Raw genomic sequence first — 17,646 nt, 5'->3', positions numbered from 1 at the left:
GGTGTTGAAAGGCTTAGGAACACATTTTGTTCAGACAATCGGCAGCCTCCATGAATCGCTGTTCTTTATTCTGAAAATGAACACTTTGGCTACAGTTGGCTAATTTCCCACCTTCTCTTAACAAAAGCATTACAAAAAAATGAATTTTAAAACCCTTTCTCCACTGTAGTTTAGAGACACGCTCAATAATCTGTAGGCTTACGAAACGCAGAGACTGCAACACCAAAAGGAAATGAAGTTTAAAAAGGGAAATGAACAGTGCCATATTGAACAGATTACAGCACAGATTGGTCAACAGATGCAGCCCGTCAGAACAGTCACTCCCTTTCACTCCTAGAAAAACCAAATGTAAACAGAGAGCAAGAGGGCATATCAATTGTGAATGATGGAATATGCTTCACAGAGACCATTCAGGATTCCCCCTCCCCTCCACTGTCAATAATGGGAAGCACCTGTACCTCGGGGATGCCGCTGAAATAGTAATGATGAGCTGCTGTCCTGTTAATGCATCTGTTAATGCATTTGCAAAGCCCCATTGCTTAATAAACGACAGAGTTCCCTGAAAGTTCTGGACATCAACCCAGAGGCAAGAAGAAGCGATTCACTAACACCCCAAAGTAATCCCAGGATTTTCATGGATATAACATAATGTAGGATGCTGCCTCACTGCAGGCGAGACTGCCAGAAACTCTCTAGTATCTCATCTGAGGCAGAGGTCTTTCCTATCATTTGCTACCAGGCCCTTTTAAAAAAACCGGCGATGCCAATGATTGAACCTGAGACCAAGTGCAAGCAAAGGAAGTGCTCTCTACCAGTAAGTTATAGCGTCCCTCCCCTCACCCATGATTGACAGTCCAGGAAACGATTTAACCATGTGAAACAATGCTGAGTTGTGCCTCTGAGGGTGTGCAGAGTGCATATCTCTTAAATAACCACTGGCATCTTCTGCACCACTGAGATTAAGGGTTTTCAGCTACGACATCTCTGAGTTGTATTCAACATTATACGTACTTGGTGAAGACCTAATTCAACTACAGGTCCATTAATTTCAGTAGGTCAAGCAGAATTTAGTTGGATTCAACCTTCCCCCTCTCTATATGATTAATGTCTGTCCTAATATCAGAGTAGGGTGCCTGCAATGTTTGATACCTGTTACATGCCCAGTCAATTTAGGCTATAACCCCAGCACCCTTCCTTACTGGGAAGTAAGTCTCACTGAACACAGCGGGACTTTGAGTAACTTCTGAATATGCTGTATAGCACAGATGGGGAAGTTGCAGCTTTCAAGATGTTGCTGCACTACAACTCCACTGGCTGGGGCTGATGGGAGCTGGAGTCCGATTAAGACTGGTGGGCCACAGGTTCCCTATCCCTACTGCATAGAACTGTACTGTTAAGTTCTGACCAGTTAAAAAGAAGTGCTGCCATGCAAGACATTTGAAGGCATAAATCTAAAAAGAAGACTTCATGCTTTTTTCTTCAAAGTTATTTATGCAAACCCATTTGATCAATCGACTAAATCTTTGTTTAAATAAAGCACTCTGAAATAAGGGACGTTTACATATACAATTGACCCAGAAGAGAGATTGAACAGGGAGATGCCAGGATTGGAGACTGCCTGAAACTTATCCTATATCTTCCCAACAGAGCTTCTGCTTGTAGTCTATGTACATTTAAAGTGCGCACACCCACACCCTGGGAACTGTAGTCTGTTAAGGGTCCTGGCTATTGTAGCTCTGTAGTGATTAAACTACAGTTCCCAGGATTCTTTGGTGGTTGCTCATTAGAGAGGAAGAGAACTCTGGATATACTCAGAGGCAAAGAAACATCATAAGCGCTGTAATTTTTTAATCAATTGGTTTGGTTGAAAACTTTTAAAAGTCAATTAAAAAGAGACTTTGTTAACACATTATTTAAAGAGACATTATTTTTCAATATGAATTATAGGAAGAGTCAATGGCAGGCACCATCTTAGGAGAGGTGGTTCTGCTTTCATTCTTATGCAGGAGAGAATGCCTCAAATGCATCATGGAAGAACCAAGAATTTTCCTTTTTCCCCTTACGGAAGGACCAGGGCCGTTCTTCTGCTCCTATGCAAGAGCATGCAAATTTCATCAAACAAGTTCTTAAACTCAACCAACAACCTTAATGTTTATTTGATTTGAGCAATTACCATAATAGCATCAGATAATGGCCAAGATTCAGAATTTAGTATGGAGACAAATTTCATCGCGATCTTAATGCTCAGCTTCCTGGCTGTAAGCACCATTGAAGACACAAGGATCTTTTCTTCCAGAGTGCTGCATAGGACTCTACTGGATGTTATACGTGTGGGTGTGTGGGTGTGTAAACACCCACACGTATATATGTCCCTGTGTGCATTTCATAACACAAAAATAATCTCAACACGTCCAAAAGGTTTTGAAAGGGTGCCCCTCATCTTCCACAGTTCAAAAAATAAAATAAAAAATCTCCCCAGTCCCATTCCATCAGCTGCAACAAGATCCACCTGGGCTACATAAAGATGCAAGGATCAGAGCCTTCCTCCCTACCCCGCAGAGTTTTGTGAGGAGACCTGGACAAAGTAAGGGCTAGAAGTGTATGCAGACCGTGCATGCTCAGAGGCACTCTTGTTTTCTGTCTTCAGTCAGACCCCCGACTAAAAATAAAAAAGGAGAGGGGGAAGAGGAAGGGGCAACAATGCTACCTTTCCCTAATACCCTTATCTATTGCCCTGGAAGCACCAACCAGCCAATTAGCGCAGCGCAACGCCGCAACCTCTTTTTCTTCCCCGAGCGCAATAACACCCACCAAACAAGCGACCTGGCCAGATATCTGGGGGGGTCCTGCGGAGGAGGAAGGTCCGCGCGCAAAAGTTAGGAGGGGGCGGCGCGTGCGCAAAGCCCTCAGGCCCCCCCCCCCGCCTTTTTGACGCTGTGAGAGTTAAGGACACTTGTCCGAAGCGTCTAAGGTACCGGGCGCTTATCGCTGCCCGCCGCGCCCAGGGCGCACGGAGCCAACAGCCCCAAAACTCACCTCTGCCGCCGCCGCCGCTGCTTATCCGGCTAGGGCTTCGTCGCTGTCCTTGGCTCGGGGTTTTGCCTATCCTGCCTGCGTGCGTAGGTGGGTGTGCGAGAAAGAGAGGAGAGCCCAAGCCGAAGGGGTGAGTCAAAAGCGGAAAGGCGCTGCCTGCCCGACGTGCGGGTGCCGCCCCTGCCCTCTAGCGGCGTTGGCTCCCCCGGAGGCGCGGCCACACGCCCGCCTCGCCAAGCACGACTGCAGCGGGGCCAGAGAGAAGGGAAGGCACGCTTCGCTTGCCTCCGCGGTGGGAACCTAGGCAGGTGCTTCAGGGGCGGGGCCTAGGGAAACCCCGCCTCTAGTTGCGCGTTGCGCGCCTGGCAATTGGCAGCCCATTCCTTCTCCCTTTTTATAAGCCCACGTGGAGCTGCAGAATAAGGTGGGAGCATAAGGGTCGGGCGCAGCGTGCCTCTAGAACTTGAAAATGTAGAGTTGTAAGCATGGGCGTAGCCAAGGGGGGGTAGGTGCCCCCCAATTAAAAAATCAATAAAAATACATAGCAAACTGAGGTTCTGCCCCCCCCACCTAACAAAAATCCTGGCTACGCCCATGGTTGGAAGGGACCCCAACGCACCTACACGCCAAACCCCTGCAGCAGAGAAATCACAAGGAAATAATCCCTGATCGATGACCATCCAACCTCTATTAAAAAAAAAAAAACTCCCATGAAAGATAGTCCACCACTTTCTGAGGCAGTCCATTACATTGTCCAACAGCTCTTGTCTTCAGAAAGTTCTTCCTAATGTTTATTTGGAATCTCCTTTATTGTAACCAGAATCCATTGGTTTGAGCAGCAGAAAACAAGCTTGCTCCATCTTCCATGTGACAGGCCTTCAGGTATTTCAAGAGAGGTATCATATCCTATCACTTCTCGGTCTTCTCCAGGCTAAACATACCCAACTTCCTCAACCTTTCCTCACAAGGCTTGGTTTCCAGACCTTTGATCATCTTGGTCACCCTCCTCTGCGTCTGTCCTAGCATGTCATTTGAGGTTAAGCCTAGAGATCATACTGGTACTCAGCACCTGCAGATCAGCTCTGGCCAATTTATATGAAATTGTAGTCCTAAACACCTGAAGGGCACCAGGTTGGTGAAACCTCCTCTAAATAATGTTGTCCAACCGTGCAAAACATATAATTATTACTTATTTAAATCCAGGCTTTACAGGCCTTTTGTGACTTGGTTTCGTTTCCTCTGAAAATGCATCCAATTAGAAACGCCCAGCTGCTCATAGCATTCCCAGGTTACCCCCGTCCCCTGAATGCTGGTGTCTATTTAACAAAGAACCCTTTTATCTGCTGGCCTTCACAATCTCTCAAGCAAGAACTCTTAAGTGTGGCAGGAGAGGCAGGCAGGGATGATGTATTGAGTGTCCTATTTCGAGGTGGGGTGGCTCATGCATGAGGCGAGGTGAAGCCATTTGCTTCAGGCGGGGGGTGGGGGGTGGCTTCAGGCCCCTTCTGTTGCACCACTGCCAGCCCCCTCCCAGGCTTCCCACACCACCGATACAGTGCTGTTACCCTCGCCACTGCTGCTATATCATGGCAGCAGTGCAGGCACAACCACAGTTGAGGGTACAGTTGCTGTAACTGGGTTGGCAGCAGCACAGGCACAACAGAATGGGCAGGGAGAGGGCGGGGGGGCATTGGGGCATTTTGCCTACAGTGGCAAAACATCTCGAGCCAGCCCTGACCCTGGTCTCCTAGATTAGGCCACATCCACACCATATATTTAAAATACAGTGATACTTTAAATGCTCATGGCTTCCCCCAAAGAATTCTGGGAGCTGTAGTTATTAAGAGTGCTGAGGGCTGCTTGGAGACCCCCTTTCCCCCTCAAGGAGTTCAATCCACAGAGTAGTTTAATGATCAATCCCTCTTCCCAGGGAACTCTGGAACTGGTAGCTCTGGGGGCTGGGAATAGAGTCTCTTAGCAATTCTCAGCATCCATAACAAACTTTAGCACCCAGGATAAATTTGACAGAAGCCATGACTGTTCAAAGAGATATCATTTGTTGTTGTTCAGTCGTTCAGTCGTGTCCGACTCTTCGTGACCCCATGGACCAGAGCACGCCAGGCACACCTATCCTTCACTGCCTCTCGCAGTTTGGCCAAACTCATGTTAGTAGCTTCGAGAACACTGTCCAACCATTTCATCCTCTGTCGTCCCCTTCTCCTTGTGCCCTCCATCTTTCCCAACATCAGGGTCTTTTCTAGGGAGTCTTCTCTTCTCATGAGGTGGCCAAAGTACTGGAGCCTGAACTTCAGGATCTGTCCTTCTAGTGAGCACTCAGGGCTGATTTCTTTGAGAATGGATAGGTTTGATCTTCTTGCAGTCCATGGGACTCTCAAGAGTCTCCTCCAGCACCATAATTCAAAAGCATCAATTCTTCGGTGATCAGCCTTCTTTATGGTCCAGCTCTCACTTCCGTACATTACTACTACTATCATACTGAGATATCATATTGCTGCGTTAAATGTTTGGTGTGATCGTGACCTTAGAATGACACCCACTGGACATGTGGCAGTCATCTGGGTTGCCGGATACTGGTGACACATCATCTTCTCTAGAGTGCCTTCTGGGTTTCATTAATACAAGCAGGAATACAAAGAACATTCATCAGCTGTTCTCCAAGCAAAAAGACAAAAACTGCCTTTGAGCCCTACTGCTCCTGCCTGAGGTGCCCTTTAGTAGGAAGGCAGGTGGCATTGATAGCCACGCATAAGTCCTGCTGTGTCAGACCAAACGTCTATTTACCGGTAGTTTGGCCTGCAGCTTCCCACAGTGCCTAACCAGATTCCTCCAGAAACCCACAAGCAGTTTGAAGGTAAGAGCAGTGCCTGTGTTGTCACTCCCCAGCAACTGGTGTTCAGAGTTACAGTGCCTCTGAAACTCAGTTATGTTCGACTTTTCATAGGCAATGGTTTTGATAGATCTATCCTCCATGGGTTTGTCTGTTTCCTCCTATAATGCCAACTAAGCTAGTGACCATCGTCATCCCCTCTTGTGACACTGACCTTTTACCAAATTCCGTCTGTGTTTCGGCAAGGCATAGGCAGCTTAGCGGCCATTCCTTTTGCCCAGAGAACCCCAGGAAGCTATTGTAGTTCTCTGAAGGGTAGACAGGATCCTCTGATGTCCAAAAACTGGGCCTGGTCACCCATGCTCTGGCAGTGTACCGGTATGTGCATGCACAAACAAACAGGCATTGGTTTTTTAAAAAACAATCAAGCAAGAGACAGCAGTTCTACATCGGGAAGGCAAGAGATACCAATAAAAATTGGATCAAGCCCCCTCCCTCCTTTCCCCGATAAGATTAGCAACAGTGACTTCTGACTGTCTTTGACTACATACAGCCTCCACTTCCAGAGCATGCTTTTCATTTGCAGAATACCAGTTCACTGGTGTATTCCCAAGACTAACCATTTAACAGAGCAGAGCAAAGATGCGAGATCAGAGCAAATTAGAGTGCTCATGAAACTGCTCCACTGTTTCCCAAGTGCTGGCGGAGAGCAGATCAAAGCACTAATTCCTGCTTCCAGAGTACTTGGAGAGCACCCCCCTTCGGGTGATCTAGCTAGGAAATTTGTAGGAACACCGGAAGCTGCTTTCTTCTGAGTCAGACCATTGGTCCATTAAGCTCAGTAATGTCCACCCTGTTGGAGGCAGTATATGCCTCTGAATACCAGCTGCTGAGAATCACAGCTAAGTGTAAACTGCTGTTGTAATAAAGTACTCCTGAAAAGTCACTTACCTTCTCCTCTCCCTTTGCTGGGGATGCTGTTATCAAGTGAAGGGCAACCAAAATGATCAGGGGGATGAAGTGACAACCCCCCACCCCAGTGAAGAAAGGTCACGGCGTTTGGGCCTTTGTAGTTTATTTAAATGCAAATATTAATAAGTATATTTGAGTGTTATAAGAGCAGTATTTTTTTTAAACTATTGTTAGGTGTTCTTCTTTTCTCCAATAAATTCCTGGGGTGACGTGCTTATGTGGATCTCGTCACCTTTGGCAGTAGCTCTTCAAGGTTTATCATAGGGCAAGAAATGTAACCTATCTGAACATGCCAATAATTGAATCTAGGGCCCTTCGCATTCAGAGCAGATGCTCTACCACTGAGCTACAGGTATCTGGCTTCCCCATCTGGGCAGCCACAGCAACCAATAAGCTTTCGGCAAGAGTGCTGCGTACATACAGCTGGTGCTGTGTTTCTGTTTTTAAAATCACCAGCACAGAGGCAGAAACTTCTGGGAGCCATAAATAAATAAATAAAAATGCTTTGGGGACCAAACTTCACTCACAGGCCTGCCATTTGCAACCCCTGCTCCAGTGGTCTTGAATCATACAGCTGTGCAATTCTATGCTTCCATGCACTTCTCAAACTACACTTCCCAGGATTCATTGGGTGAAGCAATGACAAAGTAACACGAAAAGCACCGAAAGGGTTGTGATATATAGTGTTCATGGAGGGCATGCATGCATGCAAAAAACAAGAAAATGATGAACACAGGTGGAGAAACGAGAAACTATGGTTATCTTCACACTGGGTTTTTCTGGTGCCAGCTCAGCTGCAGTTTCCCAGTACAATTACCGTGATAAAGACACGGCTGTGTAGCAACAAACCACTTATTCATATGAAGCTTGTTTAGATTAGTGAAAAAGAAAAAAAAGAATTTAAGCACAAAGTGCCACTCTCTTACTAAGAATGAAAACCACCTGCTTATATTCTGACTGCGAGGGAGGAAGGAAGGAAGAAATTACCCCTGCCCCCAAAAAACCTTAAGAAGTCCCCCCCCCCCACACACACAAGAAACTTGAACTAGGCTGAATTAGATTACAAAGCACAGGAAATTGGGGTGGGGTGGTGAATACTGAGAGGCTGTTAGGGTCGCAAGTGGAGTTCATGCAGAATAGGTGCACTACATTTACCACAGATAAAATTCTTAGAACCAAACGACACTGAGTGGGAGGTTTGTTTTTAGAAACTTATGTTTTCTACCCAAATAACGAAAGCTGCATTCGCAAAGGAGTTAATTTTATTTTCCAAACGGTTAATTTCCACATTATATTTGAGCTTTCACATGATGTAAAAGCCACTTCTGGAATTGGGGATTCAATATGACCTTAACAGATTGGAGAGTTAGGCGGAAACTAAGAAAATGGATTTCAGTAGGGACAAATCTAAGGTTCTGCACTTAGGCAGAAAGAACCAGCTGCACAAATATAAGATGGGGGACACCTGGACAGTCCATAGTGCAAGTGAAAAGGATCCACACCTTTGAAAAGGAGTCAACAGTGTGATGCAGCGGGAGCTAATGCTATTCTAGGCTGCATCAACAGAAGTATAGTGTCCAGATCAAGGCAAGTAATAGTCCTGCTCTACTCTGCCTCTGTCAGACCACTCCTGGAATACTGTGTCCAGTTCTGGGCACCATGATTTGAGGACAAGCTGCAATGTGTACAGAGGAGGACAACCAAGACGATCGAGGGTCTGGAAACTGAGCTTTATGAGGAACGTTTGGGTATGTTTAGCCTAGTAAAGCAAAGACTGAGAGGCAGTGCTGTCAAGTATTCCGTTTCCTCCGGGATTCTCCCTTATTTCAAGCAGTTTCCCGCTACTCTCCCTTATTTTTTATTTCCCTTAAATTTTCCGTTTTTAATGGAAGCAGCTCCTCCCCTGCTGGCCAGGGACTGGGTGGGAAGATCTCACCTACTTGGAGAGAAAAGCCTCAGCCCTCAAAGCAAGTGGGAGCCGTTTCCCGTGCTTACAGGGGGGTGTATTCCTCTCCCTGCATCAGCACCTATCCGTTGCCGCCGAGCCCCTCAGCCGCCCAATAGGGTTAGCTGGCGGGCGGAGCCTGGCTGCCTTTGAGCAGCTGCTGCTTCCTGTCCTGTTTTGATGGGATCAGACAAGAAGACGATGGGGCTCCATCCCGCGGAGCACATGGCTGCCCTCCTCTTTGCTCCGCTCCGAGCCCGAGCCCGCTTGGAGTTTACATTGCTGCTCCGCCCACTTTTGCTTCTGGCTCCGCCCACCACTGACATGTGACTGTCCCCGGGATAGGTGAGACTGCTGATCCCTTATTTTCAAATCCAGAACTTGACAGCTATGCTGAGAGGACATATGATAGCCACCTTCAATAAATGGCTGTCACATGGAGGATGGAGTAAGCTTGTATTCTCCTCCAGAGGCTAGAACCCAAACCAATGGATTCAAGTTGCAAGAAAGGAAATTCTGACTAAACGCTCTGAAGAACTTTCAGATAGTAAGAGCCACTGGCGTAGGAAGGGCGGGGCGTAGGGGGAGGGGTGCACCGGGCAGCGGGATCCCAATAGGACCCAGAACACGCATCACACCCCACCCCCAGAACACGCGATACGCCCCCAGGATGCACGCCAAGCCCCCAGGACGTGTGCCAGCCCCTCCCCCACCTGCTTCTCGCCTCCGGTGCCGGAGCATGAAGCTCCGCCACTGGTAAGAGCTATTCAAAAGTAGAATGGATTCCCATGAGAGGTGGTAGACTCTCCTTGTTTGGAGATTTTAAAAGAGAGCTTGGATGATAATCTGTTTTGGGCGCATTAGTTGAGATTCCTGCATTGCAAGGGGTTGGGCTAGGTACCCTCAGGGTCTCTGCCAACATGTTGGAACCTTTCCTTATAGGTGAATTGCTCCACCCCCTTAATCCTTTCTGATGCTCTTTTCTGAACCTTTTCCAGCTGTACAATATTCTTTCGGGAACAGCACACCATTTAATACTAAGCTAAAAACATGCTACATGCCTCAGATCCTCTCTTTTACATCCCTTATTGTCTGCTTGCATTTTTGCAAATGCCTTCGTCCTTTGTTTTCATTTGAATGAGACACCCATTTTCTGAAGGAAGCCTTGCTTCCAACAGCTTTCTCTTCTTGGCTTGTTATCCACACCTGCATTGTTTCGGCCCTGGTGGTCCACAGAACGGAAGATAGCAAAAAATGCTGCCATGTATACATATTATGATGATTCTTTTGTATGGATTTTAATTGCAACTGTTTTGGAGGCTAACCTAGGCTGAATGTGATGCGTAAAACAGGGGCAGGGAACCTGTGGCCCTCCAGATGTTGCTGGACTACAGCTCCCATCATCTGTGGGGATTACAGTAGCTGGAAGTGCTGGTACTGATGGGAGTCATAGTCCAACAGCAGATGGAGGGCCACAGGCTCCCCACCACAGGAAACGTAAAACAAATACTTTAATCAGAAGGAAATATACAGCGCAGCATCCTGAGCCAGTGCACAAAAAGCGTGAACTGATGTTGCCATTTGCACTTGATCTGCTTACACACACAGACTCCCCCCCCCCCTTCCTTAATCTAAGAAGTAGCAGCAGGCGAAGTGCCCTTGGCAGAGGCAAAACAGCTACCTTCTGTTCATGCCAGGTCAAACCAATTTCCCCAAACTTCTGTTAATCATGATATGCACACTCAGATGAGTGTAAAGCAGGGGATATACTCCTAGAAAGAGGGACTTATCTCTTTAACCAGAAACACCTCCGTGGCTCACTGCAGTCACTTAGATATGAACCTTTACATACCCATGCGTTCAGACTGTTACCACCCCTATATACTGTCTCAGTTCCTTGTGAGAATGACAACCCTCAGAGATCAAGGGTCTAGAAACCAAGCCTTATTCAAGGATGGGTTGAGGGCAGTGTTAGAAACTGAGATATGAAAGCTAGGAGCTAAATGGCACCTTGAACCTAGGTTGTGGGCGCAACAACGGAATGTCTAGGCACACTTTTTTTTTTTTAATAACAAGAATACAAAGCTGAAAATGAATGAACTGCAGCTAAAATCTTATATTCATTTTTCACATGGTCTAGTCCTTCTCCTGCCCAGCCCCCTCATATTCTTAAGAGGGTCTCTTCACCAGTCTTCAGAGAGTAGTTGGAAGTGGGGAGGCAGAAAAAGGTCCTCCTTTCCTTCCACTCTGCAGTTTTAATCTGAAATTTTAGGTGCAGAACTGCGCCCAGAGCCCGGAAGCTGCTCCCGCTAATGAAACTCCATCACAAAATGTGCCTAGAACAATGGGAGTTTCGAACACTGGTTGAGGGAACTGGGTATGTGGGGTGCCTCCCAACTCCTATGGATCTGTTACTGTAAACCTATACCCACAAGCTTCTTGCCTCTACTTGTCTGTGGTATGATTCAGATGATTCCAAACCATGGTCTGGTATTATGTTGTAGTGTAGGAAAACAAACATGGGTTTCATGCACTCTCTCAACCTCATGCAATGTTTTCTTCAGCTTACTTCCAGGATTTAGCAAGCTGTAAGTCTGCCCACAAGCCACTGTGGACCAGAGGAGACTATTTTTAATGCTGTTTTTTAAGTTGTTTAGCTCATCAGTGACCCCATCCTATTTATCTCCTGTTTTAGCATTTTGCAAGAGACAATGAAAAGCGAAAACAAGCTCTCATCTTCAATGTAAAAGACAAATCATTTTTCTTCAAGAGAAACCTAATGAACTATTTGGGCTCTGTACACACTACACCTTTAAAACACATTTGAAGCACATTTCCCCCTTCAAAGAATTCTGGGCATTGTAGTTTCCCCCTGACAGTGCTACAACTCCCAGCCACCTTGAAACTAGTGTGCCCAGAATGTCTTTTGAATGTGGGTTAAAGACATAGTGTGCAATCAGTCTTGGGCTAGAGAGAATTGTTTCCTTGCATAACCCAAAACTGAACTAGCGTAACACTGAAGTATCAAACTATAATGTGACTTGTTTCTGCAGGTGATTCTGTGATCACACACAGTGCCCCCACCGCAATCTATTGCTCCATATACACACCACTGCTTACAGAGTCCTCCTTGCCTACAGTGGGGCTTCTCCTTGCATAGAGAGAGATGCACCTTTCGTCAAAGAAAAGCAAAAAGACAGTTAATAGGTGGCCCTGCTAATAGGTGGAACTGCTGTACCAGGGTCACATGCGTGACACATGCACAAAAATTGCTTTCCTTGCCAACCCACTAGCTGCAAGGCTGAAGGAGACGGTTTGGCTATGAAATGTTCCCCGGCCTCTTGGATTCAGGCACAAATAAAATCAGGTCTATTTATAGACCCTTTTCTGCAATTACTGCACTCAAAGTAGGTTGTCAACAGATATAAAGGCCCTTGTAGGAGATGGAGTGGGAAATAAAATGCACTATACAATAAGCAGGCAACTTGAAGGCTGTGGGGTTGCTGTAGCATTTGCGGATGCAGATAAGTCAAAAGCATGTGGGCTTCCCTATAATAAAAAATATCTACACACCTACCTGCCAGTCTTGTACTGTGCTGTGCTGTTGCCAGTCTCAGTAAATTCAAAACGAAATGTCACATACGCTACAGTAGATGATTTGCACAGCAGCCATGTTTCAGAGATCAAATCCTGGCTCAATCAACCCAGGAGTACCAGCTCCTTCACTCTTCCCCTTTCATGAGCACCAAAGCAATCACACAAACAAGCTTCCTGTTCCATGTGAGAAGCAAGAACTATTTTGGGAAACAAAAAAACCAGGATCCAACCCTGGTTTAAAGCTTGCTTCCAAACCCTGGCTCCTTTAGAAGCCATTAACTGTTATCTTCCAGTTTGTACATAATGGAAGGCTTGTGTTAAACTGGGAAGCTGCAATTGTTTTGCTGTTCATGCAAGCAGAGGAGTGAACAGGGGTAAATGCAGCTATGTGCCGTGTCATGCAATCTCAGGACTCATGCAAAGGGGATCGGCTGCCACTCAACTCCTGGGATTGTTCCATGCTATCCCTCAGCCCCAACTTTACTACCACTATTGTGTAATAGTCCTTAGGGCAAGGTCCACAGCTCAGTGGCGGTGCATCTGCTCTGCATGCAGAAGGTGCCATCTCCAAGTAGGGCTGCTAGTCACTGTAGACAACGCTGAGCTAGACACGCCAGCCAAGTCTCGTTCTGTGTAAGGCAGCTTCCGATGCTCCTATGTAGTCTGGCCATTTGGAGTTTGCAGTGGGTGGCTGGAGATTGTGCGCATGTGGATGGGGTGTGTGTGTGGAATCACATGCCTTTCAAAAGAAAATGGATGTCACGAATGATTAAAAAAAAATGTGTGTTTAAACATTTATTTTATATCTATATCTATATATCTATATTTCCACAAAATGTTCACAAAAAAGTATTCAAACTCAAAAAAGGAATTAGACTTGAGTTGAATACAGAGATGAAATGTACAAGATAAATGAGCAGGCAAAACTTGAAGCTATTTTGTTTTTACTTCAGATTGAAAAAGGCGAACAGTTCAACTGTCCAGTTTAAATAAAAGTTTTGCTTAGACATACAGTGTTTCATGAATACAATGCTGGTAATCTGAGGCAAAGTAAATACCTCAATTTCTCCTTCATGCTTCCCCCCCCCCTCGATCTTGTCTTCTGTTAAGAAATATACTGTTTACAAAATGAAACTCGAGCAGTCCAGGAAAAGCTAATTTTCCATTAAAATTTATGAAAACCATAAATTGAGGCAAACCTAAGATTCCCAACGGAATCAAGATTATCTTCCCGCTACCACCACATTAAAATAATCACATGCTTATTGGAACACCAAACTCTGCATCCCGACAGAACATTTGTTTCCAACAATGAGGGTGATTCTTTGAAGAAGAAAAAATTAAATAATGATGAAAATAATAACAACAACCCTTCAATGTGGTTAAGTAATACAGATCGATGTATTACACATTTGTAACAGCGTTTGATAACAGCAGCTAGTAATACTGGATTACTATAATTTAGAATTTGTTCCCAAAGCAGTGAAGGTAGGCCTACACAGTTATAAAACATTTTTAAAATTCAAAATAAATACTTTTCAATAATGCATAATGTACTTGCAGCAAATTAGAGTAACAAAAATATTGTTGATAAAAACTGATCAGAACAGAATATGGATCTAAAATTGAAAACATTGACAGGTTAACATTCTTTTTCCTTTAAGCTTAGTGTTCTTGAGGATTAAGGTGGCTAGGTTGTGTTTCCCCCCTCCATTTCCTTGGAAGTTAAATAAATGCTTTACCATCAAGAGTGTGTTTTATTAAGTTTTCAGTGATGACAGTTTTTGGTCATTTTGCATTATTTTACTTAAAAAGCTCTTGCACTAGATCAGTGCTTATTAAAGGTCAAGTTGGTCTGCAATTATAAAAGAAAACATCTAAAAGCTAATATTATTCCTCATAAAAGGATCATCATCATTCTCCAGACTGGATACACTGAACACAGTCTTACATACTGAATACACACTCTCACTCACTCACTCACGCAAACACACTTTCCTCTTCAAAGAAAAATGTTACAGTAAAAGTCACTTTACATTCTATCAATTAAAGTGCTCCAAATCCTTTTCGCAAACAATGCAAGTGACTACAAACCTACATGTTCCATTTTGCATTCATCGCATGAACTTCTTGTCAGTCTTAAAACCCACAGCATGGCTGAGCTTAGGAAATGTTTCAAGTGTTTTTAAAAGGCGGGGTGGGAGATTTTTTTTGACAAAGAAGTACTTGGATATGAAAAAGGTTTCAGCTCTTTAGACAGCAATACAAATTTATTTCCATTATTGAAGACCGTTTAATTCTTTAAGAGTGGATTTAAAAATATACCGAAAAAGGAATGAGATAACAAGGGATTTTTTTTTCAACTGCCTTAACAGTTCCATTTCTCAAGTTTTTTTTTTTAAGAAAAAGATACAAAGTTGCAAGGTAAAGGAGGAAAAAAAATGGGGATGAAGGCACAAAAAAAGACATAAGGTTTAGAGGAGGTCCCAAAATGTAGACATCACCAGTGAACTTGAGATGTTTTCCTTCATGTAGCAAAGTGCTTCCTTCCCTGCCCCCGCCCCCAAGTAGCTTGGTTTCCTATCAAATAATAAAAAAAACCCCTAAGGTTTCTGATGAAAACTAACCTGGAATAACCCTTTGCCTGAGAAGATGGCACATCAGAAAGAAGGTGAAGAGTTCATTTTCCACTCGTGTGAGAGGAAATACAAGCTCCGAGTTGACACATGATGCATTTTTACACTTTATAAACAAGTCTTTGCACCCCTGCATCTTATCTGCCTTTTTTCCTTCAGAGAAGCAACATGTACAGACACATAAATGTGCTATTAAATCATTTCAATGCTAAAAGGGGGAGGGGGAAGCACACCACAATTTCTGAGCCATATAACTCACTACGTTGTCCGATGTTCAGCTGACAGTTCAGATTATTATTATTTTTAAGCTAGTCCTGAGGAAAAAGGAGGGGAGTGTTTCTACAATTTAAATGGCAATGTTATGTAAAAAGTATTAACAAATCCACTATTACAAATGTCAATTTTCCTATATGGTCGTCTATAGATACACAATAAAATGGCAAATATATGCAAAAATAATTTTAAAATTATCATGCGTGAATTTACTCACTCTCCTTTGAACTTTGGGCTTCCCTCAAAATATATTATTTTTTTCACTTTTTTATCCTTTTATTTTAGTTCATTACCAACCCCTTAAACACACTGAATACTACCCCCCCCCCCTTTACTGGTCAGCATAAAAGCTGATGGGAAATATTTATTTTACATTCAAGCTTTTATATCCTAAACAACCCTGTGGTAGCATATAACTCTCCACATAAGTGGCCTTTTGCTGCTCCCTCCTCCCTCCCTCCTCCCCCTTTGCCGTTATTAGTCTTCATGATCTGTTCCGTGGCGAGCTGGAAAAAAATAAAAAATAAAATGCGTTGCTAATCAACGTTCCCATAGTCTTTTGAGACTCCAGATGAGGTCTGGGGATTCACTGTCCCAACTTACTCTTGTAGCATGAGAGAGATCATTGCACACAGAAGAACAGTCAAAATTGTCAGATAGGAGAACTATCTACAAAGGTCTGGAAGGACCACGTCCCTCTTGTGTTTCCTCTTTTTGCCGTGGAAAAACTGGTGTGATTTGCTGCCTTGGTGCTGTTTGTTCATGACCGAAGTGCCATGGCTTGAATTTGCTGGACCTTGGAAGCCTTTGTTGGAAGAAGTGCGGAATAACCTCGTGGATCCGTGCTGCAAAGGAGAAGACGAGAAAGCCAGCGTGAGCACCCTCGCCTACGTACAGGTCATTCGCTCTCGCAACACATGAGCCACAGTTACATGAGCAGAGAGGCAAGCGGCCCATGGTGCTTCCACACAAGGAATGAAGGCACATACAGATCGGGAAGGTTTATGTGAAGTTTCCAGGGTTACTCCAAACTAGAAGCTCCTAGCAACTTTATAATTAATCCTGCATAGTAAGCTACATGTGGAATCGCAACAGACTTCTCACCCTTCAGGGGGTATACAGAATCTCTTTAAATGCACCTCAATTACTTGCCATCCAAGCTAGTGAGCAAAGGACAATTCGCCAGAACATGCCATGTTTTCAACTAATGACAGATTGTTTAAAAATGGTTAAATTTTTGTCTTGCGAGTTTTCGAAATCTCAACACTATTGTGCAACTACTCCAATCATGTTAAAAAGGAGGAGGAAGAGCAAAAGCACACCCATGTTTTAAAGATAAAATGGCAAGGCACTGACAGGAAAGATGCAAAGGTGTTTTTTTAATCCCTTTTGAATAATTTCTAGAAAATGCATTTTCATTTCTGTGCTATTGCGCCATCAAATATTTTTAAAAATATAGGCGAGTAAGTAGTAATTAAAATAGCTACCTGATTAATAAAAATACACAGCTAAAACTATGTTCACTGGCAAGATAATCACAGAGTCATAGAGTTGGAAGGGACCCCTTAGGGTCATCTAGTTCAACACCCTGCAATGCAGGAATCTCAATGAAGGTATGCTGTGGTATAGATGAATGGCAATAGCCTCACCCTAATGCACCACTGCACTTGTCAAAACGGCGCCTCTAAATAAAAATACGCAATAGCCCTAAGGCAATCTACACCTGCGGAGACTGTGTTACTGTTCCATTGCTCCCAAAAGATGTTTGATTCTCTGTGGCCTAGAAAAAACTGAAGAAGCAAATAAGGCAACCATTTTAGGATGTTACACAGGTACCCCATAAAATGTGTGTGAACACATCATAACGATTCACAGCATATACGCAGAACATTCTGTGTCAGGTGCTGATGACTTACAATAGCTGAGCTTTTAAAGTTTTAAATTTTGCACTATTTTTTATCTTAGGTTTCAATTGTACGTCGCTCTGGACAGGCATTTGCTCAGAACAATGGCCTAAAAATACTGTAGAATAATAATAGTTTACAGTAAACTCTTGGTGCAGATGTACCCCAGAACACACAAAAAATGTACTTCTCTACATTTCTTTTGTGACCACTGAAACCCCTTTTATAGATCCCTTTCCTATTGCTGAAGAAGTCTTATTTTAGTAGCCTCCTCATTACCATCAATCTCTGAAGAGGCAGGGGGAAGAGACCCCATCCCTCCAGATTTCAACCTCAAGGGAAAATATGCTAGCTTGTGTAAGCCTGAGGTTACAGAATTTCTGCAAGCAACAAAATGCTGCACTGAAATCCCGGGTGGGGTGGGGATGCCACTTAAGG

General features: G+C 44.3%; 2 protein-coding genes across 4 annotated transcripts in view; both read right to left on the bottom strand.

Moving 5' to 3' along the window:
- The window catches only part of ADCY7 (adenylate cyclase 7), a 79,658-nt gene extending 76,380 nt beyond the window's left edge, over positions 1–3,278 (bottom strand). The window contains exon 1 of the mRNA XM_033156757.1: positions 3,037–3,278. The gene's annotated coding sequence lies outside the window, so the exon portion shown is untranslated. The remainder of the gene's footprint in view (positions 1–3,036) is intronic.
- Positions 3,279–13,324: 10,046 nt separating this feature from the next.
- The window catches only part of TENT4B (terminal nucleotidyltransferase 4B), a 48,186-nt gene continuing 43,864 nt past the window's right edge, over positions 13,325–17,646 (bottom strand). For all 3 annotated transcript variants that reach the window (XM_033156758.1, XM_033156759.1, XM_033156760.1), the window contains one exon: positions 13,325–16,149. In XM_033156758.1, the coding sequence (XP_033012649.1) occupies positions 15,970–16,149 (180 nt within the window). In that variant the 3' untranslated portion in view covers positions 13,325–15,969. The remainder of the gene's footprint in view (positions 16,150–17,646) is intronic.

Source organism: Lacerta agilis, chromosome 8, assembly GCF_009819535.1.
Source record: "Lacerta agilis isolate rLacAgi1 chromosome 8, rLacAgi1.pri, whole genome shotgun sequence".
Classification (NCBI taxonomy): Eukaryota; Metazoa; Chordata; class Lepidosauria; order Squamata; family Lacertidae; genus Lacerta; species Lacerta agilis.
This window is presented reverse-complemented; position numbering and strand designations above follow the sequence as displayed.